Here is a 25864-nt window from a genome sequence, read left to right as displayed (position 1 = left end):
ATTTGGGAATTTATATTAGACATCTAGGCAGAGGTGAAGTAGGGACAGGGGCACAATCAAGCCTATAAATTTGAACGTCGTCTCCAAAAAGATGACATATTTATCTTCTGTCTCCTCTCTGAAGTGACTAGGGAGCGTTACCTAGTCTCCCCCCTGCTGTCAGCCTGTGGTTCCGCTGGCATGACTTCATTTTGTAAAGCTCTTGGCAGCAGACGTGGTCTTCCCCTACACCCTGGGTTGCGGTCGGGATTGCTTGTGAGCATTCTCCCCCAGATTTCTCCCCAAAGCCTTGACCTCCCCAATCCCATTATTCTCATCCTTGGTCAGTCAAAATAGTGATTAGGAAAAACCTTTTTCTTCAGTGTATTACATGTATCGAATGTATTTTATCATTTTGGTTTCATTAACTAAATCAATGAAAATCTGAGAAGCCCTTAGATGTTAATACACGATTGATTTAAGAGGTCAGGAATTCTCCAGTTATTTTTATAACAGCACAGTGTTAGCAGTTTAATCTGAATGCTAAGGGGATGTTTTGAGGAGGTAGATGTTGAAAACTAAAATACAGTACGTCCCAGGAAGGTGAAAACCGGTTTTTAATTTCTGCCCACAAAGGTTAGCTTCAGGGAATTGATTTCAGCATCTGAGATGCTGGCCGTTTCATCCAGTCTACCAAAACCTGTGATTTAGGGGAGGCAGTCGAAATATGGTCCGGCGGTGCTCAGCTCCTTATATACGACACATCTACTCTGCCCCCATTGAAGAAGACTTCTCTTTGATCCCTGTGGTTTGGGTTTGGTTTCTTTCAGCAAGATTTTGAAGTCAGAGGAGACGTTATCAATGGAAGGAACCACCAAGGTCCAAAGCGAGCAAGAGAATCCCAGGACAGAAAGGTAAAGTCGCCCTGGCTGGAGTAGCTCAGTGGACTGAGTGCCAGCCTGCAAACCAAAGGGTCGCCTGTTCGATTCCCAGTCAGGGCACACACCTGGGTTACAGGCCAGGTCCCCAGTAGGGGTGCTGGAGAGGCAACCACACATTGATGTTTCCCTCTCTCCCTTCCCCTCTCTAAAAATAAATAAATAAAATCTTTAAAAAAAATTTTTTTAAAGAATGGTAAAGCCCACCTCCTCCATGCATTCTAGCCCCCTTCATTCATCTTTTAAGGGGTATTATGCATTGCTACGTGCTTCCATATAGGTGTTTTTTTTTTTAAGTTCTAGCCAACAAGGTAAATAAGTATTATATCTATTTTATGAATGGTTTAGAAAAGCAGTGTAATTTGGTCCAGTCTTGGGGTTTAGATCTCAGCTGATAAGTGGCAGAGCTGGGGTTTGAAACAGAAGGGAGTCCAAACCTTTGCTCTTCCCACCTCCCCCCGCCCCAGCGCCCTTCTCTAACGCAGTGTGGGGAGTGCCGTAGAGGGGAGGCCCCCAGTGCTGTCCGTGGGTGCCCAGAAGAGAGCGTGATTGGTCATCGGTAGCTGACATCTGTATAATGTTCAATGTATGCCAGTACGAAACCTCAGCTGTATTTTAACCGATCAACAGTTTTACGGCAAACCTCCGAGACATGTGCAATAATTATGCCTATTTTTTAAGTGAGAAAATTGAGGCTCAGGGCGGTGGAGTAAGTTGCTCGAGCTCACACAGCTAATCGTGAACTCACAACTGGGAGTTGAACCCAGGCCATCTAGCTTCAGTGTCTGAGCTCTTAATGATGATATTATAGTTTCCTATAAAATTATAGAAAGTTTCACCAAGGAGGAAAATAGATTCACCTAACATCTTTGAAAATGAAGGACCAGAGGCCCAGGAACACTCAGGTGATATTCCCCAAATCATCCTGTAGTGAATGATGTGGCCAAACTTATGTCCTCCTCTCAGGGAGAAATCCAGGCAAGATTTCACACCTGCCTGTCGGGCCTGAGCCGGTAGCTTTCGCAGGTCCCTTTCGCAGGCCCTGGCAGAGCATGCGTGTTCCCAGTCTGCGTGTCTTCCCGTTCCCAGTGCACCACCAGGCATTTCAGAGCATCCCTGCACAGAGCACCCTCTGTCCCTTTACAGAACCGGAGCGAGAACCAGTAGAGGTGGTTTTCCAGGAAAACTGCTCTGGGAGATGATCACAGATCAAGCCCTGGAACTCGGAGTCCTTGGGGGCAGCCTGCTCTCCGCTGTTGAGCCTATCCAGGCACTGCCACGTGCCAGAAAAAGCTGCTGGGCCCACTTCCGCCTGCACCCAGGGCAGCTCTGCGAGCAGCCATTTGTTTCTGTTCCACTGTGTGTGGGGGTTAGGGTTAGCCCCAGATTTCCCCTCCTTTGAAGGAGATCTCAGTGTTCGGGGGTTTCCCTGCATTTGGGGTGGTGATGATGGAAAGGACCGGTCAAAGTCACGACATGGTGAGGATACAAGATATCACCGTAGTATCTTCCCGTGGGAAAGAAGTGTGTCTGTAGAAGTGAAAGTTCAAATTTCTCATAACTAGACGTACTCCTCAATTTTTTTCCATCAGCCCGGATGGAAAAGAATTCTAATCTTTTGTACTTTTTACCGTAACATTGGGCTCCAGCAGGCTGCCCAGGGGAAACGTTTAGCATTATGAGCATCTGGGTCCTGTTAACGGGTCGGGGGTTCACGCTCTCCATACAGTGAGAATGGCACGGGCGGGGGCTGTCACTTAAAACAGAAACGGATCTGTTTTGCAATCCTTTCTCATGCCTCTGTCCTCTGGCTGTCATTAGAATGGGGGCTGGGGGAATATTTCCTAAAAGGTAGTCACATGCTTTTGGCTTCCTGATTTTTTTCTTTATCCCAGTCTTGTATTTGAAGCGAGGCGAGTTCCAGGCCTAAGCAATTTTCTCTCTAGTGGAATGGGGAGAAGGAAAGAGGGTGAAGGAAATGAGGATTACTAAAATGATATATGTGCAGCCAACTGGCACGGATTCAGGTTTCTTCTTTGACGGGATGCCCCAGTCCTTCCCTAAGAACCGGCACCGCTGCGTGGGTAAGCGTGCGTCTGTCCAGCACAGTGGGCCACCAGCTCCATGAGCTGTTCAAATTGTAACTAAAGTAAAATATGAAGCTTAGTTTCTCACTCATCTCAGCCACATTTTAGGTGCTCGATAGCTGCATGTGACTCATAGCTGCCTTATTAACAGAAATGTAGAACATTTCCATCATCAGAGAAAGTCCTTCTGCCTGCACTGTGAGTGGAAGAGGCCCCTGGGAGGTGCGGTGTGATCCGTGTCTCCCGGAAACCAGGCGGTCGGTCAGCTGAGTGAGGAGAGGCGGGACCAGGCTCCACTTCATTGTTGCCGAAGGAACAGGGGGCGTTCTCAGAGCATCGTGAAGGCAGCAGCAGGTGCTCTGAGACCAGGAGAAAGGGAGGATGTACATCGACAAGAAACGCAGGCCCTCTGCCGGTTAGGGTCATGGTTGGTTAGTACGGATACACCAAGTCTGCATAAACATCAAACGTCAGCTAAAAGCTGGGTTTCTTGCATTAAACAAAATAAGGACCTTTTTTGCCCCCTCTCATCTCTAACAAGAAGCGGAGTCACCTGGAAAAGGTCACCAGGGAGGAGCCTGGGCCTGACTGGTGGCAAGGTGGAGGCTCGGCCCTTGAGTGGCAAAGTGCCGCCGTAGAGTAGGTCAGCTGCCTGCACGCTTCAGAAGCGTCCGCTGAACCGCACCGGCGCTCCGGGCATTGCACTGATGCTCTCTGGGAAGTAGCAGTAGGAACTGTCAGATGGCAAACAGAAAAAAAAAGGTCCTTCCTTTCTGAAAGTCTCTTTACATTGTTTTTTATAAAACTCATACTCTTGTAACTAGTGTTTTTTGTTTGTTTGTTTGTTTTCTCTATCCCTCTGTTCCCCTCCTCTCCCAGATCTTCAGGGGCCTGGAAATCTGTTGCTACGGGCCCTTTACCAACATGCCCACAGGTAAGAGGCCGGGAGAGCTGCAGGGTCCAGCACCAGCCTTTTCCTTACGCGGTGGGCTGTTATAGGAGGGGTCATCTTATGGGGGTGCCTCAGGCTGGTGAGAGGTTAGCCTGTTTCTCTATCACCTGTCAGACAGAACTGCACCTAAATGTTACCGTATTAAAAAAAAAAAAAAAAAAAACTAGCCCTGCTCCCCTTCTCAGGAGCTAGAAGGCAGTGAAGAATTGATATCTAGGGCACAGTGTGCTCGGTGTTCAGATGGGGTAGAGCCACTCTCACCCGCTCTTTGGTGTAAGAAAGGGGGAGACCTAAGTTAGGGAGAGAGTCCTGTTCTTCCTGAACCACCTGCATTTGACAGTGAGGAAAGCGCAGCCCTGGGAACCTGGGCTCCCCGCACAGGCCCGGAGCGGGGAAGGACTGGATGAACGTCTTCTCATGACATCCGACCCTGGATGCGATGCTCTGGCGTGGCACCGAGGCCCTGGTGCATGCGCGGGTCTGGTTCCTTATTTTCAAACCGAAGGCCGGCCGCCTCTACCTTGGTGCCCGCTTCCGCCCCAGGGGCCCAGCCATCTAACTCGCAGAACAGGGCCTTGCTGTCTGGTCGGGGATGGCTGGCTGGCAGCGGGGGAGCCTGGCAAAGTAATTTTGCCTATGTCTTCTTTATTGGTTATTGATTGAGTTTTTATGAAATTTCCACATGCCACACATAGATTTCTCAGTGTGTTTGTGCTTTGGTGTAATGAAAACCAGCGCCTCCCATGGGTATCATTTTGGAGGTGAGTCAGTTGACCTCGATGCATTCAAAGAGGAGCACCTTAGCAGTCTCCAGAAATAGGTTGATAGAAAAGAGCGCCCAGAGAGGTCCAGAAGCCACCCGTTGGTCAGGTCTCCCCATTTTCCAGGTCCCAATAAAACCCAGGGGCTGTCTCTCGTGGTTTCTGCCCCCCAATGTTGGTAAACCAGCTCTCCAGGGAGCCTTTCCAGCTGGCACGCTGCGTCTCTGTCCGGGATGACAGGGGTTTTCTTTTTCTTTCTTCTTTTTAAGGGACCGTTTTCCCATCTCTTGACGTGTACAGCCATTACCACCGAGTGTGGTGTGCTCGGTGGCTGTGATTATCAGTTACCAGCGCAGAATTCGGCAGGGAGGGAGGGAGGACAGTGGGTGTTGTTTTCACAGTATCTCAGCCAGCAGTTTAGCAAATTAATGGGAATTAGATCTTTTCTTGTATTTTGTTTGAGAGACTGTTAAACCTTATCCACCAAGTGGCCTTATGGGGACCGATAACCAGAATAGGTAGCATTTCAGTGACAAATTAACTTGGAATCCATACGCCTCTACTTGAAAGCCTTCCGTCCCTCTGGGGCAGAGAGACAGGGGCAGAGAGACAGGGACTCCCGCTGAGAAGTCCTGCTGTCAGTCTCCACTCAGAGGAGTGAGGGGTGCGGAGCCCGGGCTAAACGTGTAGATGACCGTGGTGATCTTCTGTCTAAACGCCTCTTCAGATCAGCTAGAGTGGATGGTGCGGCTTTGCGGGGCTGCCGTGGTGAAGGACCCTTCGGCGTTCACTGTGGGCGAGGTAAGCGCCGGGTGTCCCGGCGGAGGGGGAGGGCACGGTACCCTGCCTGGTGACTGAGCGAGGTGGCCCCCGTGGGTCCCTGTGACCAACCCTTCACACCCCCGTGTAGCCCGAGAAGCTTCCCTTCACTGCAAGCCTTGTCTGACCACGCGTCTGTGCCAGCAGTCTCCATCTGTAAGGGGCGAGCCAGGACCTGGGAGCTAGAAGTGTTCATTTAATACACGGAGCGAAGGCTCTTCACCTCCAGCCCTTTTTGCCGTGTGCCCTTCCCCTTCCTCTGTGTGGTCGCCCCAGAGTAGCCTGCTTCGGCCCACCGCCAAGGAGTGGCGAAGCGACTGTTCTCCAAGTCCTGTTCTGATATCCTCAATGTCATTTCCTCCCTGGGGACGCAGGGCACTCACCGGGTTGTGGTCATGCAGCCGGACGCCTGGGCGGAGGACAGTGGCTCCCACGGTAAGTCCTGCCGTAAAACCTTCATCAAGAGGAGTGCAGGCTAGAGAGACTGGGTGAGTGTACAGATCGCTGTGTGGTTCTAGGCCTGGGCGTCCCGCTCAGGTCAGCTGGAGCGGGTGGTGCACCCGTGTGGGGCTTCAGAAGGCCGCAAGCACGTGTCTGTGTCACATGGAGTCCTGTGTCACCACAGGTCACCTGGTGCTTACTGGGCACAGTTCTCACCACATCTGAGGTACTCAGCAAATATTTGTGGGGTGAATGAATGAATGAGTGAATGGCTAAAATGTCTTTTTAAACTTTTTTTGTTGGTTTATTTTGCATTATGAAAGTCATGCATGAACTATTTCCATTGGGGGAGGTTAAGATGTTGCAAATATGTTTTCCCCATTGTCAGATGTCCATATTCTTTTGCTCTCTCCGATGACTTCTCCTGTAACAGAGCGGAGCGGGTGTTCATAAAGTTGTCAGAAGCCGTAAGCTTTCGCCAGCAGGCACTCCTCAGGCTCCTGAGTGAGGTCCTAGGTCCTGAAGCATCGCTTAAAATCCACACCCGGGCTCCCACCTCAGGAACTAGATCCCATACAAGCAGGTCCCCAGGCGGGACTGACTAGACTCTGGTCGGGTAGAACGTGAATTGACACTAATCTTTGCCTGTGTTCTCTGTCCTCAGTGATTGGGCAGATGTGTGAGGTGCCTGTGGTGACCCGAGAGTGGGTACTGGACAGCGTGGCCCTCTACCAGTGCCAGGAGCTGGACGCCTACCTGGTCCCCCAGCCCTCCCAGAGCGGCTGCTGATGGCTGCCAGCCCCGTGTGTCTTGTATACAGAGCCTGTCTCCACCAGACCCCGAGGATAAGCCTAAGAAGTGGCCTTTTTCCAGGCCCTGGGACGTCCTCTTTAGTCCTTCCACAGTCCTGGTTACTAAATATTTGATGTACTCCAGCCTGAAGAGGACTTCTGGCTGTGCCAGGGCCCTTAAAGATTTTCTGCTTCACGTCTCCCTTTGAAATCTGCCATGAGCACAAAATTGTGGTAATTTTTCACCTGAAAAGAATTTTAAATGCCACCAATTGAGCAAGATGCTGATTCATTATTTATCAGCCCCAGTCCTTGTACTGGGGCCGTTGGCTTAGAGCTGGGGGCAGAGTAGCTGGGCTCAGAGTAGATGGTTTCCCTGAATTTGTTTCCCTAAAACCCTGTGTTCATAAAGGCCAAGAGTCAAACCCTTTCGTGGAAGGTGAGTGCTTAGGGACCTGTGGTGAGACTTAACAGTCCGTGGGCAGCTCTCGAAGGCTGAAGTGGAGCATTGGCGGGGAATTCAGAGGCAGGGAGTGGCTAGAAATGTGAAATTTGAGGGTTAATTAGAGAGGGCGGTCACACTGACCCTGATCTCCAAAAGTCTGGGCAAGAACTGGTGTCCAAAGAGAATCTCCTAATTCCCTGTTGGTAATAATAAAAAAAATATTTGCTCCTGTGGCTCTGATATGTAACCCATTCCTCTTGAAATATAAGGTCTCTGATATGAATATTTCATGTCTGTAAAATGACGGATCCCACCAGGAAAGGAGCTATTGCGTTCCTTGAGGTAATTTTTTTTCCCTTTTGCTCCCTCTTGCTGAATGTATGGCTTCATAAATAATTTTGTTTGCTGAAGGAAGAGAAAGTGTTTTTCATAAACTCATTACCCGGGACTGTTTATGGCTGCTGGGAGGACTAGGTCTTCCTCGGCCCCCGGTGTATGAGGGCAGTGCCGGCCTCTCTGCACGCCGTGTGTTTTGTGTAAATGTTGTCCTGTTCACCTGCAAATAAACTTGGCGCACACGCTCCCACCGCGCACGACCATTCTTCATGCTCGCGCCTGCGCACTCACTTCTCAGAGCCTTTTCACTGCGCCGTAGTCTGGTTCATGCAGCAGGGTTTGCGATAGTGCCTCCCCCCTCCCTCCCAGGGTTATTAAGGGTCTTTACAGCCTATCGTATTACAGCTTCTATTAACTGCTGCAACAAAGTGTCACAAATAGAGCGGTTAAAACAATGCCCATTTATTTATTATCTCAGCTCTGTAGGTACGAAGTCCAAGTTGGCTCCGCTGGTTCCTTTGTTTCGGGTTTCACAAGGCCAAAAAGAAGGTGCTGGCAAGGTTGTGTTCCTTTCCGGTGGCTCTGGGGGATGAGTCCACTTCCCAGTTTCGTGGTGTTGGCCACATTGCTCCTTGCGGTCGCAGGGTCTCGGTTTCTCTGCGGAGTGTTGTCCCGAGTCGTCCTTAGCTCCTGGGGGCCGCCCACACCCCCAGGCTCTGACCCCCTGCCGCCTCCTCCAAAACCAGCAAGGGCTGGTCCAGTCTTTCTCACGTTTGGACTCGCTGACTTTCTCTTCTGTCTCAACTCCTACCAGAGAGTTTCTGTTTTCTGTTATTTATTTTTAATCCTCCCCCGAGGATATGTTTATTGATTTTTAGAGGCAGAGGAAGGGAATGAGAAACATCGATCGCTTGCCTCCCATACATGCCCCAACTGGGGATTGAATTTGCAACCCAGGTATGTGCCCTGCACGGGGATCGAACCCACAACATTTTGGTGTATGGGATGATGCTCCAAACAACTGAGCCCCCGGTCAAGGCAAGAATTTCTGCTTTTAAGGGCTCAGGTGATTAGAGTGTGCCCACCAGGTAATCCAGGGTGATCGTCTATCTCACAGTCCATCGCCTTAAGTGCAGCTCCAAGGCCTCGTCACAGCAGTACCTCAACTCCTGTTCGATTAAATAACCAGCGGACAGAAATCTAGGGAGGACATCTTTGGAATTAACATGTTTAATCCGCAGGTGACAGTCTGTGTCCCCGTTTCTCGGTCTTGGCACTGTCGTAGACTGGAATCCTCTGTGAGGCAAGGAGAATGAAATCGCACACAGTTCAGTGCTGCCGTATTTGTACGGAGGGAGGGCCGGTGAGGGAAGAAGAGAAAAAAAACAGACTGAGCTGCCATTGTTACATTTTTATCTCATTGAGTCTTCATCACAGCTCTAAGAAGTGGGTATTTGTCACTTCCTTTGAAGAATGGGAACTGAAAGTAAAGATTTCGCTCAAAAGGTTGCAGAGCCGGGAGATGAACCCGTGCCCTTTCTGTCCCATCAGTCAGCTTTCCCTCGCACCAGTCACCAACCCCAGGTCAGAAGGCGCCGCTTCGAGCCTCAGGAGAACTGGGGGAGGGGAGTGGGCCGTGAAGGGAACTAGCTCTCCAACTTCTCGTATCCTCACGGAGGGAGACGGTAGGAGGTCCTGCCTCCAAGTGGCAGCTCTGCCTGCGAAAGCAGCCCTAGGCGAAGGGACTTACAGGATTGGATGATGGCTACCCCTACTTCCGCTCCCACCCAGCATCCCAGGTCATGATTGCTCATCTTTCAGATGTCAGAGCCTTCCAGTTCAGCCTCGCCTAGAGCACAACCTCTCTAGGACCCATGCCAGCCCCTGTCTGCCTGCTGGGGGTGGTCCATGGGTCTCAGTGTTGTCAGTAAAGGCAGGCAGGAAGCAAGTGCCACACACCCAGCCGGTGAAGAGTGTTTCATTTCCATTGACATGCCGCGGCTTGCTGGGCCCTGGGGGTGAGCCAGGCCGCAGCCTGCAGCCCCCATCACTGACGGGTTAATAGAAAAAGCAACATCTATCTAGGACAGCCTGCCTTCCCAGGAATCCTGGCTGAGAGCAGGGATGACTAAGACACATTAAAAGGTTTTCTGTGATTGGCTCAGTCTCCCAACAGTTATCCCCCCGGTTTTTTTTTTTAAGCTCTGTAACCTTTTCCTGGAAGTCAGCTTCTGGCCCTGCCTCGTGATGCTTGGCTGGATTTAAGAGTCTCACCTGAGATGGAGCCAATCTACTTGTTCCTTTCACCTCTGGCTTGAAGGTGTCTCCCCAGTCTTCCATCCCGCAATTCTTAGCCCTCTCAGCAAAGCAGTGTTTTGGGAACTGGTTTCTGTACAGACTTGGTCTCATTTTGAGACAAGTGGTAAAAAGCTGGGAAAATTCCTAGGCAAGCGGAATCGGGAAACTGAGGCAGATGGCTGAACAAAGTGGCTCTGCAACGTACAGCCAGGTGCACACGGTCACGGGGCGGAAGGCCTGGCAGGGGGCACAACTGGGAGAACAAGGACCTCACCCCCAGGGCAACCTTTCCTCCCTGGAGACAACATCCAGGCCTCAGGGCGGCGTTTCAGCTCCAGGCCCGGAAAAGCAGCAAAACCAGGTGGGCTACGCCAGAAGCAGGTGCAATGACTAATGACCCCCTGCCCTGTCACCCGACCAATCAGGGGAGACCATGACCCTGAAAGGGTGCACCTGGAGATCTGATGAATATTCTACTGGAACCCTCCCCTGAAACCTCCCCTAAGATACCCACCCACAAGAGAGAGATAAAAGCCACCAGACAAAGGTAGCAAGTGCACGGCCTCCCTCTGGGGAGCAGCCTGCGCCATTCCCTTCTCCTTCCCCCACTTTTCTTCGTGGGCACGTGTCTCCTAGACTCTCAGGCAGTGGGCAGCTGGCAGCTTGTCCCAGGCTCATCCCCGGAACCTGCCCCCAGGGCCCAGCGAGCCAAGGAGAGCCCCTTAGGCTCTCCTGTTGCTGCTTCCGTGCTCAGCCCTTCCTGGTGTCGCTGTCCCCAGCTTTAGTAAACTCATCGGCCCAGCCACCTGGACTCGTGTTGTGAAAGCTTTCCTACACGAAGTCAAGAACCCACAGGCTACAGCTGGCCCTAGGTAGACCCGCTCAGGGCCAGGCCCCCTGTCTGGTAACCATTTCAGGAAATGAACTTCTGCAAAGGAGCTGGCAAGGAAGACGAGGAGGGATTGTCACGCAGGCGCAGGGAGGGCCCTGGAGAAGAACTTGGTAGATTATCTCCCTCCTCAGAAATGCAACCGGAATCACTAACAAAGTACTGGCTCGAAAACACGCAGGAGAAAAGGAAAGAAATCTGTTGGGGAGGTGGGAGCAGAAGAGGCCAAGCCGCCCGCCCGGAAGGTATGCCGCGAAGGCTGCGAGGCGTAGATAAGGGCAGCGCTGCTGGAGGCAGGCAGCGCGGAGGGAGGGCAGGGTGCGGGGCCCTGCGGGTCCACCCTCAGAAGCCCCACAGAGAACGGGGCTGGCTGGCCGGGCGCCTCGGGAACTTGCTCATCAGAGGCTGTGAGATGGCGGAGCCAGAGGCCCCCTTCCCGTACTCCAGTGACGTGCAGCTGCCGCAGACAGCCTGTAAATCTGCCCATAATGAGGAGAAAATTAAAGAAATGAATCTGGGCAAGCAGGTAACGAAGGAGACCTGGAGACAGCCCGGGCCTGTGGCGAGCAGGGGCTGGGGAGGAGCGAGGGGGGCTGATCCCGAGATGAGTCTGAGCGATCAGGGAAATCTTAAGCAATGGTTGGAGCGGATGGAGAACTGCAGAGACGCACCCCATTTTATGGGGGCCAAGGGACAAGCATTCCAGACTTCTAGTTTCGGGGACCTGGGATCATAAAGCAGCTCACTGTGCAGTGAAGTGTGGTGACTCTCAAACCATGGTCCCCTGGTGGGGACGGGAGGCAGGTAACAGTATCATCCAGGAGCTTGTTGGAGATGCAAACCCTGGTGCCTCGCTCTCCACCTGCTGAACTAGGAACAGAGTGGGACCCAGCAATCTGACTCAGAAGCAAGCTCGAGTTTGAGATCCTGGCTTAGTGAAAGAGGGTGCTCATTGGTATAACGTGTTACCTACGGCCTAATCCTTTGTCTCCGGAGTGAACTGAATCTTAGTTTAGGGCCGTTAAGAAAAACTAAGGTTCGTGGGCTGAATAGCTAGTTCCTACCTACGAGGCTGCAGCAGCTGGCTGCAGTTGACTTCAAAATGGCCCTTTAAACAAATACAAAGCAAAGGACAAAGATTAAATTATGTTAGCAACCTAGGAGCAGAAGGGCCAGGCTGTTAAAAAAAAAAAGTCCCCAGCTAGCTAGCGGTTTCGGAGGTATTATTAATATTTAAATTGCAGCGAAACCCCAGCTGCAGCCTTTGACTCCAGCACAGAGAATATGCAAATACAGCTTTCCAAAGCAAGGCAATTTCAGACAGCCCTCAAGGTAACAAGAACAAATAAAACAAATGATTTTGTAATTTATTTTTATTGACCGATGAAGAGCAAGGCACAGACAACCCGCCCTGTGAGAGTCAGCTACCGGTGGGCTCTCCGAGGGGAGAAGAGAAAGGCGGCCGCCAGGGAGAAAGGCAGGCAGACCTGTGGACGCGTGGCAGCGGAGACCCAAAGGGACAAACAGCAGGCGGATGGGAGAAGATGGCTACATTAAGAGGGAAGGAGCCCTGGCTGGGATGGTTCAGCGGGTTGAGTGCCAGCTTGTGAACCAAAGGGTCCCAAGTCAGGGCACATGCCTGGGTTTCGGGCCAGGTCCCCAGGGTGAGAGGCGGGCACACATTGATGTGTCTCTCCCTCCCTTCCCCTCTCTCTAAAAATAAATAAATGAACTTTAAAAAAAAACCCAATAAGCTCAATGATTGAGGGGAGCACCCATGCCCACTTCTGTGGTAGCCTGTGTGTGTGTAAGTGTGCGTACACACTAGGGCTATGGAAGAGAGAAAAGATCCATTCTGATGCGGACCCTGGCCGGCTGGATCCGTGTGTGTTGTGGCTGCTATGAAGAAATACACACGGACAACAGAAGTTCTGTGGAGAAAACGGGACGGCATGGCCACTCTCTGAGCGAGAGAGAGAGAGGGCGCTGGCCCCTGTCTGGACAGGCTTTTACTGCTTTTCTGGGCACATTACACTGAGGATGGTCCTCATTTACTAGGCACAGGTTCGCTGCAGGTGATTACCTTTTACAGACAACACAGGAAAGAGTGTTGCTAATTACTTCAAAGAGAAGGATGTTGCAAACTAAGGGGAAAAGTGGTTGAACTGGTCACACTCCATACTTGGGAGTTTTAGCAAAAGCAAGTCTCATAGCGGCCCAGGTACAGTGCAGGCCTGGTTCCCCACGGGAGAACCTCTCCGTGGGCGTGGTCCTGTGTGCTCGCTCCCCACTGGTTTTCCACGTGGGAGCTGAGCTACATTTCCACGCCACACGAAACAGCTCCGTACACCATTTCCGGCCTTCAAATTGCTTACTACTATTCAATGGGGGGGGGGGCAAGAAAGCTCCAGAAAATCTTTGCAGAATTGCGCCTTCCGGTTCGGAAGCCCTTTGGGGGCTGGGGGGTGGGGTCAGGCTCTGCCCGTTACGGGGGAACCTTGGGGTGAAGCATCTCACGCTGGCCCTTGGAGCTCGGGAAGGATTTGGCCAGGTGAAAAGGAAGCCAGGAGATTCCAGAAGGCCCAAGGAAGAACTCCACTTGCCGGAATGGGGGGAGCACCCAATCCAGAAAGCAGATTCTTCTAAGGATGTATTTTTCTGACCCACCCACCCTGTCTCCCCAGACTTTCCCCCCAAAGCCCAAACCCAACACCTCCACGCTTCACCTGCTGCTCCCTTTCGGGCACCCTGACCGGTAAATATGGGGACCTACAGACTTTGCTCGCACCGTATCTTGTGCTGAGCCAGCTCTGCCCTGCCACGTCCGCAGGCCCAAAGCCTACCCACCCTGCCTCCCCCACAGAGCCTCCCCGGTATTCCAGGCCAGAACCTCCCCCCCTGCCCCCCCCCGCCCCGCTCAGAACCCCGCAGGGGTGTTGCCTTATTTATGACACTTTCTCCCTTTGCTAAGTTATCTTCCTATCTGACTAGAAGGTCCTTAGGGCAGGATTAGTACCACTTTGTCTTTGTTGTAACCCGGCTGTGCTCCTGGCAGACTCCTTGCTAGGGACCCAGTGAGTATTTTCTTAATGAGTAAGTTCAAGGAAGAATGAATGGTCTCCCTGAGTGAAGGGTTTATCCAACTGCAGGCCCCGCCCTCAAAAACTGTGTTTCCGGGTAAACGGCCGATAGCCGACCTTCTGCCACTGGGAGCCGTCATTCCCTCCCACTTTTCCAGGACCCCGCTTTACTCCAAAAACAATATAATAGATCTAAATGTCCAACAATGAATCAGCCCTCCTCTCCGCAGCCCACGCGTATAGATTTCCTCCTCAGTTCTCTTCTGCCTCTCACAAACCCTGCCCCTTTGTGATTAATCATTAAAACAATACCCACCCAGACTGAGAACCTTGGTCTCCCCGACCCACGCGTCCTCCAGCAAGGCCACCTCCGGGCTGGGTGCTCGGGACAGATAAGCTGCAGCCGCCATCACTGCGGAAATAATGACGACGTTCGTGATCGTCTCTTTGCAAGTTCAAAGCACTGGTACAACCATTATTTCTCCCTCCTTGCCCGTTCCCTGGGAGGTGGTTGGGGTCAAGGTTGTTATCCCCACTTTATAGGTGATGACACTGAGGGCCAGGCCGTTGCCCGAGGCCGCCTAGTGACTCGGTGGCAGACCTGGGGCTAACCGGGCCTGGAGTCCCTACTCATTAGGCCACAGATGGCAGTGCCCTCATTATGTTGTCTGGACTGTGTTTTGTCTGGGAGAGAGGGGGGTGGACTGTTGAGTGAGGGCAGGGGCTGCGGAAGATAGAAGAAAGGTCGTGACCCCGGAAAGTTTTTTTTCTCTGCAATGCTGCAGCAGTCGGCACTGGTTAGTTCCAGAGGAGTGGATTGTTTGTTTATTTACTTATTTTTTAAGCATTACCGCACATTCGAGGTTAGAGAAGGGGAAAAAGGGGAGTCTGAAGGCAACAGACACCCAGGTAAGCAGATGTTTGCCATCTTCTCCTGCAAATGACACACAACCAAATGGTACTGTATATTAGCAGAGAAACTCAAATGACAACGTACGTGGGTTTTCCCAGCTGTTGGGGTATAGGATTCTGATATAAACTGGTGCCAAGTAGATAGAAAATCTTCCCGCAGTGAATCCTGTCCCTGGGGCGGGTGCGGGCAGCTCTCTCCTGGAGGCACGGGGCTTGTGAGGGCCGTTTTAGGGTGCCCCGCAGCTGCTAAGCCCACAGAGGCTCTAAAAGCCATGGAAACCGAGATCTGGTGTCTAACCAGATGCCAGAGAGCTTAAGGGGGGGAAAAAATCTCCATAGGAATTCAAGAGGCCATTTCCTACAGATACAGCCCTGGGCCTGTGCTGAGGAAGAGTCACTGATGAGCTTTCCCTTCCCACCAAAGCCCAAGCCTTCTCCGGGGCTCCATCCCAGAGTGCTGGGCTTGTCCCCCTCGCCCCAAGCCAGCTGTGGACTGTTCTGAGCTGTTAGCACACCACCATTCTCCATTGCTCCTTGGCCTTGGCTGAGGCCTCGGCAGCTGCCCTGGGCCATGCTGGAGGCTGTGGTGTGTGCAGGTGGGCAGAGGGCAGAACTCCCGAGCCTGGAGAGGTGGTGGTGGCAGCACCTGGCGGATGCACGAAATGTCCTGCAACTGAACACCTGCAAACGGCTAATTGTATGTTATGTGAATTTCACCTCGGTTGAAAACAAAAACTGAGTTGCCCCGAGAAAGGACAGAGAAGCTGGGCCTCTCAAGGCTGTGAGGGCTGAGGCTCCTTGCAGGGAGTCAGTGAGTGACAGTGAGTGACAATGGGAAGGGCCTCCCCCGTTTCCCTCCAGGACCAGATGGGAACTGGGGCTAGGCGGAGAGGCCCAATGGGGCAGCGCTGGGGTCTGGGTGGGGGGTGGGGGGTGGAGAGCAGCACTCGGTGGAAGTGAGGAGGTTGCAGCCGCCGCTCATTTGCATCATAAGTGATTGGTTTTCCCTGCTCGTCCCTCATTAGGACACAATGGACAGTTGTTTGCTGGCGCAGCAGATCCATTTACCAAGGGAAAGAAGAGACAAAGCCAGAGTGACGGACGGGCCATCGGCCATCGTGGGGAGGTGGCAAGTGCACCCCCCCTCCCCTGTGCTCTCCCAGGCCACGAGGACTCGCACACAATGAGAAGGGACGTTGGAGAGCAAACCAGCCCCATCCTTTTACACATGAGGAGGCCGAGACGCTAAGAGTGGGTGAAGGTTGCTAAGTCAAGTCCCACAGTGAGTTCCCGGGAGAACTGGGTCCTCTGGAACCTAGAGTCTGGACTCCAGGCTCGTCCCAGCGGTCACTGCACCCGCTGGCCACACCTGCCCCGTTTCCAGCTGGTTCCGGGGTCTTGATCTCTGTGGTTTCTTTCCTTCTATTCCGGACCTCGTTTCCACCGTTTTCTCTCCTGTGGCCATCTGATATTCTCTCTCTGCTCCTGCCCCTTCCTCTCGGTTTCCAGGCAGCCAGGGTAATGACTAAACTTCTGATTAACCCCTGTCTTAACGAGGATGGGTCCGATAGGACAGGTAGCAATTTTCAAACTGTCTTGGTATGTGTGGGGGGGTGGGGGGGGAGGGGACACATATGTGTCATGATCTATTACAAACCAAGCACTAAGACAGACACATGACCTGGCTGGCGTAGCTCAGTGGATTGAGCGCGGGCTGTGAACCAAAGTGTCACAGGTTCGATTCCCAGTCAGGGCACATGCTTGGGTTGCAGGCCACGGCCCCCAGCAACCGCACATTGATGTTTCTCTCTCTCTCTCCCTCCCTTCCCTCTCTAAAAATAAATAAATAAAATCTTTAAAGAAAAAAAGACAGACACATGACACGATCTCATTTCGTCCTTTCAATACTGCAGTGTAGGTACGCTTAGTGACAAGGAGAGGGAGGCCCAGAGAGGTTAGGTAACTTGTACTAGAGCACCCAGCTGGTACGTGGTACCTGTCTGCCTCCAAAACCTCTGTTCTCCCACCTCCCACCTCCCACCCAAAGCAGGGCAAGAGACTGGCTGATTCCAGGCTCAGGGGAGGCACAAGCTTGCTGGAGGAAGCCACTGCTTTGTTGCTCTCCCCCAGGCAGAGCCTGCCTCCCCAGACTCCCACCTTCCTCTGGGCCCCTTCCGCACAGTGGTGAAATCTCACAAACACAAGGTTTTGCCCCTGGGGGGCTGGGGAGACGGCAATCGAGAGGGAGAAACCTGACATGCCCAGTCCCAGACCTCGGAGGTCTCCCTCCTGCTGACGCCGCCCCCCCCGGCCTGCCCCTTCCCTCGGCGGGTCAAGCTTGGCAGCATCTGCGCCTGTCTCATTGTGCTCTGGGGGAAGGGCAGAGCGGGGCGGGCGGTTGGTGAGTGGGTGTCTATGTGCGTGAACATAAGGCCTCTGGGTTCACTCTGACACTGAATGAAAAACTCACCAATTATTCGTCCAACCTCATTAATATGCAGACAGACATCTGTTATTTAGGAGTCAACAGCAGAGGCATTTTCTCGGGGGGTAGGAGCACTTACATGCGTGCCCCTCTCGTCTCTCAGGCTCTTGGGGGGTAGTTGCTTGCGAATCGCCACCCCCCCCCCCCGGCCTCGAGCTGGAGCCTCCCCCTCTCAGACCCTCACCCCCAAACCCTGAGGAGAGGGAGTAGGGGGTTGACTAGAGAGATGGAGAGGGACCTGGGAACCCAGCAGGGGCAGGCGGGAGAGGGACTGGAGTGTGCGGACAAAGTCTTTTGTCCACAGAGAGGGAAGGGGGGCGCTGCAGAAGAGCGGACCCCTGTCCTGGGGAAGCGGGAGTGGAGTTGGCGGAGGGAGCTGTGTGGGATTGCGGGTGTCCACCGGCACCCTTGGGCACAGGACCCCTTCTTCCCGCCTCTCTCAGCCTTCAGAACCAGTCTGTCTGGGGTGGGGTCACCATGGCAACATGGGGTCCTCACCCAGACACTTCAGAGAAGGTAATGGGAGGCATTTGGAAAAATGGGGACCAAAAGCCCTAGTCTTTGCAGGAGTCGAGACAGCTGGCTCTAGTCCTTAGGACCAGGCGTGCCCACAGGGCACAGCCACCTCCCCTTCCTGTGTTTCCGCCTAGCTCCAGCCTTTGAACCCCAGCACAGGCACCCCCTCCGAGAAGCCTCTCCTGATTCCCTCGGGCCCAGCTCCGAAGCACTGCCTGTCTACGTTGTAAAAAAGTAAAGGTTGTCACCAGCTCAGCCCTCCCTAAAGGGTCAAACAGCTCTCTGCATCCTTTCTCCGAGTCTTCCTCGACAACACGAGGTAAATGTGGGGCCAGCTCCCTCTTTCCAGATGTGAAAACTGAGGGTCAGGCAGGCGCCGGGCCTTGCGAAAGGCTCCCCAGGGAGGCAGGGGAAGGGCTGGGACACGGGCCTTGAAACCAGTGCCTCCAATTTGTAAGCTCTTTGTATCACTGTCCCTCCAGGGAAAGCTGGCATGACAAGATAACCCTCCGTCAGCTCAGGCATTCCGGGGCTTAGACCCAGGCCCTGCCCTTCCTTCTCCCTCCCCCCTTCTGGACAGGCTGATTGCTGAGGTTAAGAAACACTGAAAGCATCACAGCATGATTAGTTGTTTATTTCATTAAGTGATTAACGAGGCTACATTGTTTCCCAAACGGGTGTCTAATTTGTGGGGGAAACAGCTGCAGAGGAGGAAGCTGAGTCTGACTCCTACCACTGGGATGGGGGTGGGAGTGAGGTTCCCTCCCTCCAGCCTGCAGGGGCTTTGAGGGTCTGGTAGCAGCCCCATTGCCACCTCCTACCCACTGGGCTCCTTGGTGCAGAGGTACAACTCCTCCCCGGAAATAAAACGTCTGCAACCAAGACCTACAGAGGGGACCAAAATCTGTTGCCAGTGGTGTTGGAAATGTTTTAAACTTTGGGGGCTCCTCCAACTGATTTATCTTCCTAATTATGTTTGCTTTAGGCGGATATTGAAATGCGTTCGCCTTCGCGACCATGGCAGGAGAGGGAGGCTGGGAGTAGAGAGGGGCACAAACACTGCACTTTCACTGTGACAGGCTTCAGCCTGCTTTGTACCAAAGCCCAAAGTGGGAAAGAGAGGCCGAGGCCCTGGACGGCTCCGTGGCTTAGAGCATCCTCCCAATACACCAAGGTTGTGGGTTCAATCCCCGGTCAGGGCACATACAAGAAGCAACTAATGAATGCATAAATAAGTAGAAGAACAAACGGATGTTGGTTTCTCTCTCTGTTCCCCCACTGCCTAAAATTGATAAAAAGAGCCCCGACTGGTATGGCTCAATTGGTTGGACATTGTCCTGCAAACTGAAAAGTCCTCAGTTTGGGGCACATGCCTGGGTTGTGGGTTCGGTCCCAGGCAACCGATTGATTTTTCTCTCCCTCCCTCCCTTTCCCTCTCTCTAAAATAAAAAACAGCCCTGGCTAGTGTGACTCATGGATTGAGTGCAGGCCTGCAGACCAAACGGTTGCCAGTTCGATTCCCAGTCAGGGCACATGCCTGGGTTTCCGGCCGGGGCCCCCGTGTGGGGCACACGAGAGGCAAAAACGCACACTGATGTTTCTCTCCCTCTCTTTCTCCCTCCCTTCCCCTCTCTCTAGAAATAAGTAAATAAAAATCTTTTGAAAAAAATAAAAATAAAAACCAAAATTAAATACAATTTAAAAATTCTAATACATAAACAAAATCAATGAAAAGAAAAAGAAGAGAGAAGCCACATAGCCCGAAATTCCAAGCTGATGGTTCCCTGTTGGGGGAGGAGCTCGTCCTTTGGGACTAGACGCTGAGCTGAGAAATGGGCCTGGGACCCCCAGCCCCTGCCAGTGCCCTCAATCCAGGTCTCTGCGGAGGGCCAGGGCCAGCCTGTTACGTGTCGCAGTGTGAGAGAGCGGGGTGCCCCGTGCCCTGAGGCTGTCCCAGAATCCCTGCGGAGACTGGCTGAGGTGGACCGGGGCAGGGGCCTGCAGGAGGGGGAGGAGGGAAAGGAGTGTCTGAGGAGCCAGGAGTGGATGCGGGTTTCCTTTCCACTCCAGGCTGGGCCCTGGGGAATGAAGAAGCTATTGATTGATTGATTGATTTATAAAGATTTTATGTATTTAAAGACAGGGAAGGCAGGGAGAAAGAAAGGGAGAGAAACATTGATCGGCTGCTGATCGTAGGTGCCCTGACCTGGGACAGGCTCACAGCCCAGGCGTGCGCCCTGGCCAGGAATGGAAGCAGCGACCTCTCGCTTTTTGGGAGGACACCCAACCAACTGAGCCACACCGGCCAGGGCAGGAGAAGAGATTTGAAATGACACATCTCAAGAGCCAAATCCCCCAGTGCCCATCACCTCATTCAGATAACCATCTATCCAAAAATCCAATCTGGTCACGGCATTCTCTGCTTGAAATCCCCAGTGCCTTCCTCAGAAGGAAGCCCTGGTTCTTTCGTGGGCCCTGCGCTGGCCTCCCAGTACCCCCCCCCCCCCGCCCCAGCCTTGCCTTCTGCCCTTCCCGCCATGGCAGCCCCAACCAGGCCGCGTTCTCTCTCATGCCCACGTGTCCACACATGCTCTGCCCTCTGTCCCGAGTGCCTTTCCTGCCCTTTCCCTGCCTGGCACACTCCTCTTCAACCCTCAGGCCCTGGCTCAGAGGGCTGGTTCCCGCCGCCAAGGCGCTGTCACACCTGGGGTACCTCTTTTTCCTGACGGACTGGTCCCCAGATTAAAGAGACTGGTCCTTTCCGTCACCCAGGCCAGTGTCTGGCGCACAGTTGGTGCCCGGTACGTATTTGCTGAATGAATGAGGGAGGGATGGGCTGTGAATTAGTGGGGGGCGGCCCAGAAGATGGGAGGGGACGGTCTGTGTTCTCTCCCAGAGCGTGTCTGGAAGCACTGTCTGGGGCTGGGGGAGGGGAGGGCCGGGGATGGTTCCTGGGGGAGAATGTCACCGAAAAGAGGCCAGTGGGACCCGAGCCAGTGAGGGAATACAGGACAATGTGAAACCAGACTCCTGCGAACACAGACCAGCACTGTCTTTCCTGACAACGAGCGCTCCAGCCGGCCCCTCCGCCAGCTTTCCTTCTCTAGGGGGCTGGGGGGTGACCCTAAACTCAGCTGATGCTCCTTCTAAAATCATTAAGGAACTCACAACGGAAGGGAGGGTGAAAATCCCTGCCCCCCAGCCCCACTCCGGGGACACCCCAGAATCAAACCCCTGTCTCCCTGGCCAGCTTCACTCTGCTCAGGCTCAGCTTCTGCTATGTGGAGGCTTTGGAGGCCGTCCCTACCCCCACTCCCAGGGCACTAGAAGATTCCAAGGTGGGGGGGTACGGAAACGGTGAGCAAAGGGCCTGCACCCCTTCAGCAGGGCCCCGCCCACACGAGCAGGGGCCCCAGCTGGGCTGAGGGATGAACTGCGCATCAGTCTACTTCCGAACCCCCGATGGCTGTAGGATCGTCTGGGTCATTAATTAAAATGGATATCCCAAAATATCTCCCTTCCCCACCTCTGGCTCCTACAAGGACACAGCTGATCCAACCCGTGACTTCCTCTGCTTCTTCTCTGTGAGCCAGTTCTTCCTGAAGTCTAACTTGCCCTCCTGCTGCTAGAGATCGGTAGACTGTTTTTTTGTTTTGAAAGCAACAAAACTAAAGCCACAGCCGTTTTCCATGGACATGGGCTTTATTTGGGGACTGTTGGGGGAAGAGCGGAAGGAGCCAGGACTGGTGGGTATATGGGAGGAGGAGGGGCTTCTCGGTTTGCCTTTTAATTTAGTGCATTTTGCCTGGAGGTTAGGATGAGTGAGAACAGCTCTAGAAGTGAGAGGAGAGGAAGTAGAAAATCATGGAATGGACACGTTTCTCAGGGAAGAAAGCCAGGACCGGGACATGGGGTCTGGGGTGGGGCAGGAAGGCACCCTTCATACGCTGAGCCTCAACGGAGGTCACCCCTTGATGATGCCAGCTCCCCCAGCCCCCTGCCCCATCCCAGCTCCTGGCCCAGACGCTGGCCCTGCTAGCTCCCTCGACTTCCTGTGGAGAGGAGGGGCGTGAGGATGCGGGGGGTGGTGGCACCCTCTGCCTCTGGGTCCCTTGCCTAGGAGAACTGCTCTCTCGGCCTGCCCTGAAGTCCCAGCCAGAGTCAAGAGGTCAGGACGCCAGGGTGCAGGCAGGGGAACACGTGCGCCCTTCACCACCCCTCCCGCCACTCTGTCCCTCCCCTGCTCCTCACATGAGGTTGCAACTCTTGGCTCGATCCTTGTGTATCTCGCCTTCGTTCCCGTTCCCCCGGTCTGGCCGTCCCGCCAGCTGAGCAGATCGCTGCAGTCCCCGGCGCGAGTCCGTACGGCGCAGCTGCCTATGACCACGGCCGAGGGAGGCCACCGTGGCCACGTGGAAGACATCCCTGACGCTGCGCTCGGAGGACCGGGAGGAGCACTCCACGTAGGACACGGCCCCCACCTGCTTGGCTAGCACAGTGCCCTGGACGGGTGGAATAGGTAGATGAAGAAAGTTATGAGGACTCACCTGCAGCTCAGCAAGGTCGGCGGGGGGCAGTCAAGAGATCGGGTCGGAGGTCAGAGGCCAGGACCAGGGATGAACAAAATATGGTATTTTCAAATCAGAGATTAGGAGGGTTTGATGTGGGAGATCTGGGCTGGGATGAGGTCAAAGGTCAAGGGTCCCACCTGCTCATGTGTAACAGGAATCAGCCTCTGCTTGGACAGCTCCCTCAGTGTGGTGAGGTCGGTCCGCATATCCAGTTTACAGCCAACCAGCACAACCTTGGCATTGGGGCAAAACTCCTGAGTCTCCCCTTGCCACTATTTGGGGGAAGAAAACAGAGTTACGGAGGGGTAGGAGGAGGCACACAGTGTACCGTGCTCTGCACTAGGAGGCCACCGCTCTGCACCATCCTGTGTGGGAAAGGACGCGGGACGGTGGGCCTGGGCTGACAGCGGGGAGGGGGTGCGAGAGGAGGAGCAGGGAGGGAGGGCCCGGGTGGGGCTGTGCGGTCTGGGCCCTGCTTCTCATTCAAGGGCCGTGAAGTGTCTGCCAGCCTGGAGCTTTGCCATTCCCACCCTCTTTCCCAAATTTGTTCCTGGGAACAGACCGATTCAGCCTCCCCTCCCCCACCTGGGAACTGGGGCTGCCTCAGCTGACTTCTGTCCTTTCACCGTGGGCTTTTATCATGGAAACAGGGGCCTGGAGAGGAGACCAGGGGGCCTTCGTGGGCTCCAGGAGCGGCATTCTCATCCTGCCCATGGGAGGCTCCCACGCCCAAGGAGAGGGGGAGGGTGGGCTAAGAAATCTCTTGAGTACCTCTCTCTCCTCTCCCCCATCGCCCCCAGATGCCCTACCCAGCTCCAAGAACTGCTTTCCAGGAAAGGGGGGTCGGGAGGATGAGAGCTTCACACACTCTCCAGCTGATGGCTCACGTGGTGTCAGGCATGAGCCTTCTTGTCTCCCCACCTGCCCAGTTTCCTGCCTCCCCAGGCTCCCACCTTCTTGAGGACACTGTCCAGTGTTTCTGGTCGGCTAATGTCGAAGCAGATGAGCACAGCATCTGAATCAGGGTAGGCCAGGGGCCGGACGTTATCGTAGTAAGAGGAGCCTGAGGGAAGACAGTGGGGAGAGGGCAGGTGAGGGTCCTGAGTGGGGGGAAAGCCTGGAAGGGCAGGGGAGACCTTAGCAACCCTGGCCAAGGGACACTAGGAGCAGAGAATAGAAAAGAGCAGTTATTAATGCCCATCAAGGAGTCTGTTTCTCCAAGGCAGGGACAGGCAGAGGGGAGGTTAGATGGCAGAAAACAGCTCTCTGCTTCCCTAGGGGTTTCTCTAAAAGTAATCATTCAATCTTTTCTGAAAAAGATTGAGAGCTCACAAAATCTCCCGACATTCTCACAAAAATTTGCATGTGCTGCCTGGGCTTTGACAGACATCTTGTAATGACCTCTAGGGGACCAGAGTAAAAATAAAAACCCTCCTCCTTTTCGGACAAGGGAGAGAGCGCTCTCCCATCCTCTTGGGACTTGATCTCAGATTTCTATAGTTCAGTCTGGAGAAGTAGTTCCCACACCCCAAGAAATTCTAAATGTCTTTCCGAAACCCAGTCCAACCTCCTAAAAAACATGTTCCCAAATTAAAAAAAAAAATTCTCTCTCAACTTTCCCAGGTAGGCAGAACCCAGCAGAGGGAACTGGATACTAGGCTTTTATCCTTCAGGACGTGGTTTCTACATATGTCAGCAAGCTGTGCCTCAGTTTCCCTGGCTCTAAACAGAAATTGGATTTTCCTTCCGCCTAGAATTAGATGTATGGGCTGAACTGACCTGAAGCCTAAATAAAGGTCTAGCCAAAGGAGGGGTCAGGACGGGGGCCCTTGGGAGTCAGGGTGACCCCAGAGAGTTGGTTACCTGAAGTGTCCCACATGTTGAGCTCAATGCGGCGCTGGTCTATCTCAAAGCTCGCGGTGTAGTTCTCAAACACGGTGGGGACATAACTCTGCAGACACGGATGGGTCAAGATGAGATCCTCCAGTCTTCACCCCAGACAGAAGCCCTCCTCACTCCCACACCCTGTCCAGCCCTGCCCCTGAGCACAAGTTGGTTGGTGTTGGGCAAAGGGGAGATCCTGGGAGCGGTGCCTCGGGGAATCTGTTAGATTCCCAGACCCTCTTCCAGCCCCTTCAGACCCTAGTTCTTCCCCTCTCCGATGCCCAGGACCTCCGAAATCCCCCTAGCGCCCCCTCTGGGATCCTCTGCTTCCCCCAAACCCCATTCATCTCACCGTGATCCCGACTTCCTCCCATCCCAATCCTCTGCAGTCCTTCCAGAGCCCCCAACACCACCCCACGGTCCTCTGAGCCTCTGTCTCTCGTCCCTGCTTACCCCAACACCCACTTCTGTCCTTCCCCTAGGCGCTAGTCAGCCAACCCCGCGGCCTCAGCTCCCCCCTCCAAGACGCGGGTCCCTCACCCCCGGGTAGGCGTCCTTGGCGAACACCTGCAGCAGCGCCGTCTTGCCGCACTCCGCGTCCCCTACCACCACGATCTTGCAGCGGCCGCTCTGGCCCTCCATGGTCCCGGCTACACGCCGGTCCGCCGCGCAGCCCCCCTCCTGGGTCCCGCTGCTGCCTCCCCCGCCGCCGCAGCTGCAGCCACTCGGGCCGCCGACACCGGCATCTCGCGGGCCCGCGCCGAACCCCCACCCCGGGCCGCTGCCCCCTTCTGCCCCGCCCCCAGCCCGGTGGCCGCGCCCCTGGCCCCGCCTCCCGCCCGCGCACCCGGGAGGCGGGGCTCAGGGGAGCTGGCGGGGGATGGGGGACCCCGGGAAACCAAGGCCCGAGAGCGAGGTTTTAGTGTGCTGTTGTGATCCAAGGGGCCCCTGCCGGTTTGGGGCGGGCCGAGCCAGGCTATTTGTCCGATTTGACTTCCTTGGGGGTGGGGGCGGGCAGAGCTTGGGCGAAGTTCTGAGGGGTAGGGTGGGATCAGCAAGCACCCGCAGCTCGGGCCTTTTGCTTGCTCAAGCGGGCACGCTGGTGTGCTAGTGCGGACACGCACGGGGACAACCATCGACTTCCTGAGCAGGAGGGGCACGAGGTGGTAGAAGAAGGAGGGAGACTTTTGGGTTCGTTGTCCCTCCTCCATGCTCATGTCCCGGCAGGGAGTCTTGGGGTTAGGAGAGTCCAGACTCCCAAGACACCCACCAGGAAAGTGGTGACGTCAGGGCTTTCCGTCCCCATGGCAACGGATGGCCTAGTCTGGGGCTATCTTGACTTAACGGTGGGTCTGGATTAGCGGAGAGGCAAGAATGAGTTTCTCCAGCCGAGAGCAGGGTGAAAAGTTTTGGGGGAGCTGCGTCCTCTGGTGGATACTACGGGCAGACGGGGTTGGGGAGTGAAGAAGAGGCAGATCCGGTTGCCCAGAGTCACAGCCCTGCTGGGAGCCGGAGACAAGCTCTAAGTCATTTCAGGCTTGATCGGAATCTAACAATAATCGAGCTGTTTGCGTTTATATGACATCTTTTACCTTTTAAAAGCGTGTCTTTGAACCGAGGATACTCGATTTAATTTTTATCTTCACCCTTTACCAAGCAACATTTTCACCATTTTACAGA

At 54.1% G+C, this 25864-nt stretch overlaps 2 protein-coding genes across 7 annotated transcripts in view; one reads left to right on the top strand and one right to left on the bottom strand.

The window, feature by feature from the left end:
• Positions 1-7786, top strand: part of BRCA1 (BRCA1 DNA repair associated) — a 53233-nt gene extending 45447 nt beyond the window's left edge. For all 6 annotated transcript variants that reach the window (XM_045837011.1, XM_045837010.1, XM_045837009.1 and 3 more), the window contains exons 19-23: positions 810-893; positions 3884-3938; positions 5445-5518; positions 5911-5971; positions 6642-7786. In XM_045837011.1, the coding sequence (XP_045692967.1) occupies positions 810-893; positions 3884-3938; positions 5445-5518; positions 5911-5971; positions 6642-6766 (399 nt within the window). In that variant the 3' untranslated portion in view covers positions 6767-7786. The remainder of the gene's footprint in view (positions 1-809; positions 894-3883; positions 3939-5444; positions 5519-5910; positions 5972-6641) is intronic.
• A 13626-nt stretch (positions 7787-21412) lies between these two features.
• Positions 21413-24965, bottom strand: RND2 (Rho family GTPase 2). Its single transcript, XM_045836881.1, has 5 exons — positions 24725-24965; positions 24164-24251; positions 23254-23363; positions 22438-22572; positions 21413-22231 (listed from the first exon to the last, which is right to left on the bottom strand). Exons 1-5 carry the CDS (start codon positions 24824-24826, stop codon positions 21977-21979), a joined length of 690 nt encoding a protein of 229 aa, XP_045692837.1. The 5' UTR covers positions 24827-24965; the 3' UTR covers positions 21413-21976.
• Positions 24966-25864: the final 899 nt, after the last annotated feature.

Source organism: Phyllostomus hastatus, unplaced genomic scaffold, assembly GCF_019186645.2.
Source record: "Phyllostomus hastatus isolate PE091 unplaced genomic scaffold, TTU_PhHast_1.1 phas_contig_210, whole genome shotgun sequence".
Classification (NCBI taxonomy): Eukaryota; Metazoa; Chordata; class Mammalia; order Chiroptera; family Phyllostomidae; genus Phyllostomus; species Phyllostomus hastatus.
This window is presented reverse-complemented; position numbering and strand designations above follow the sequence as displayed.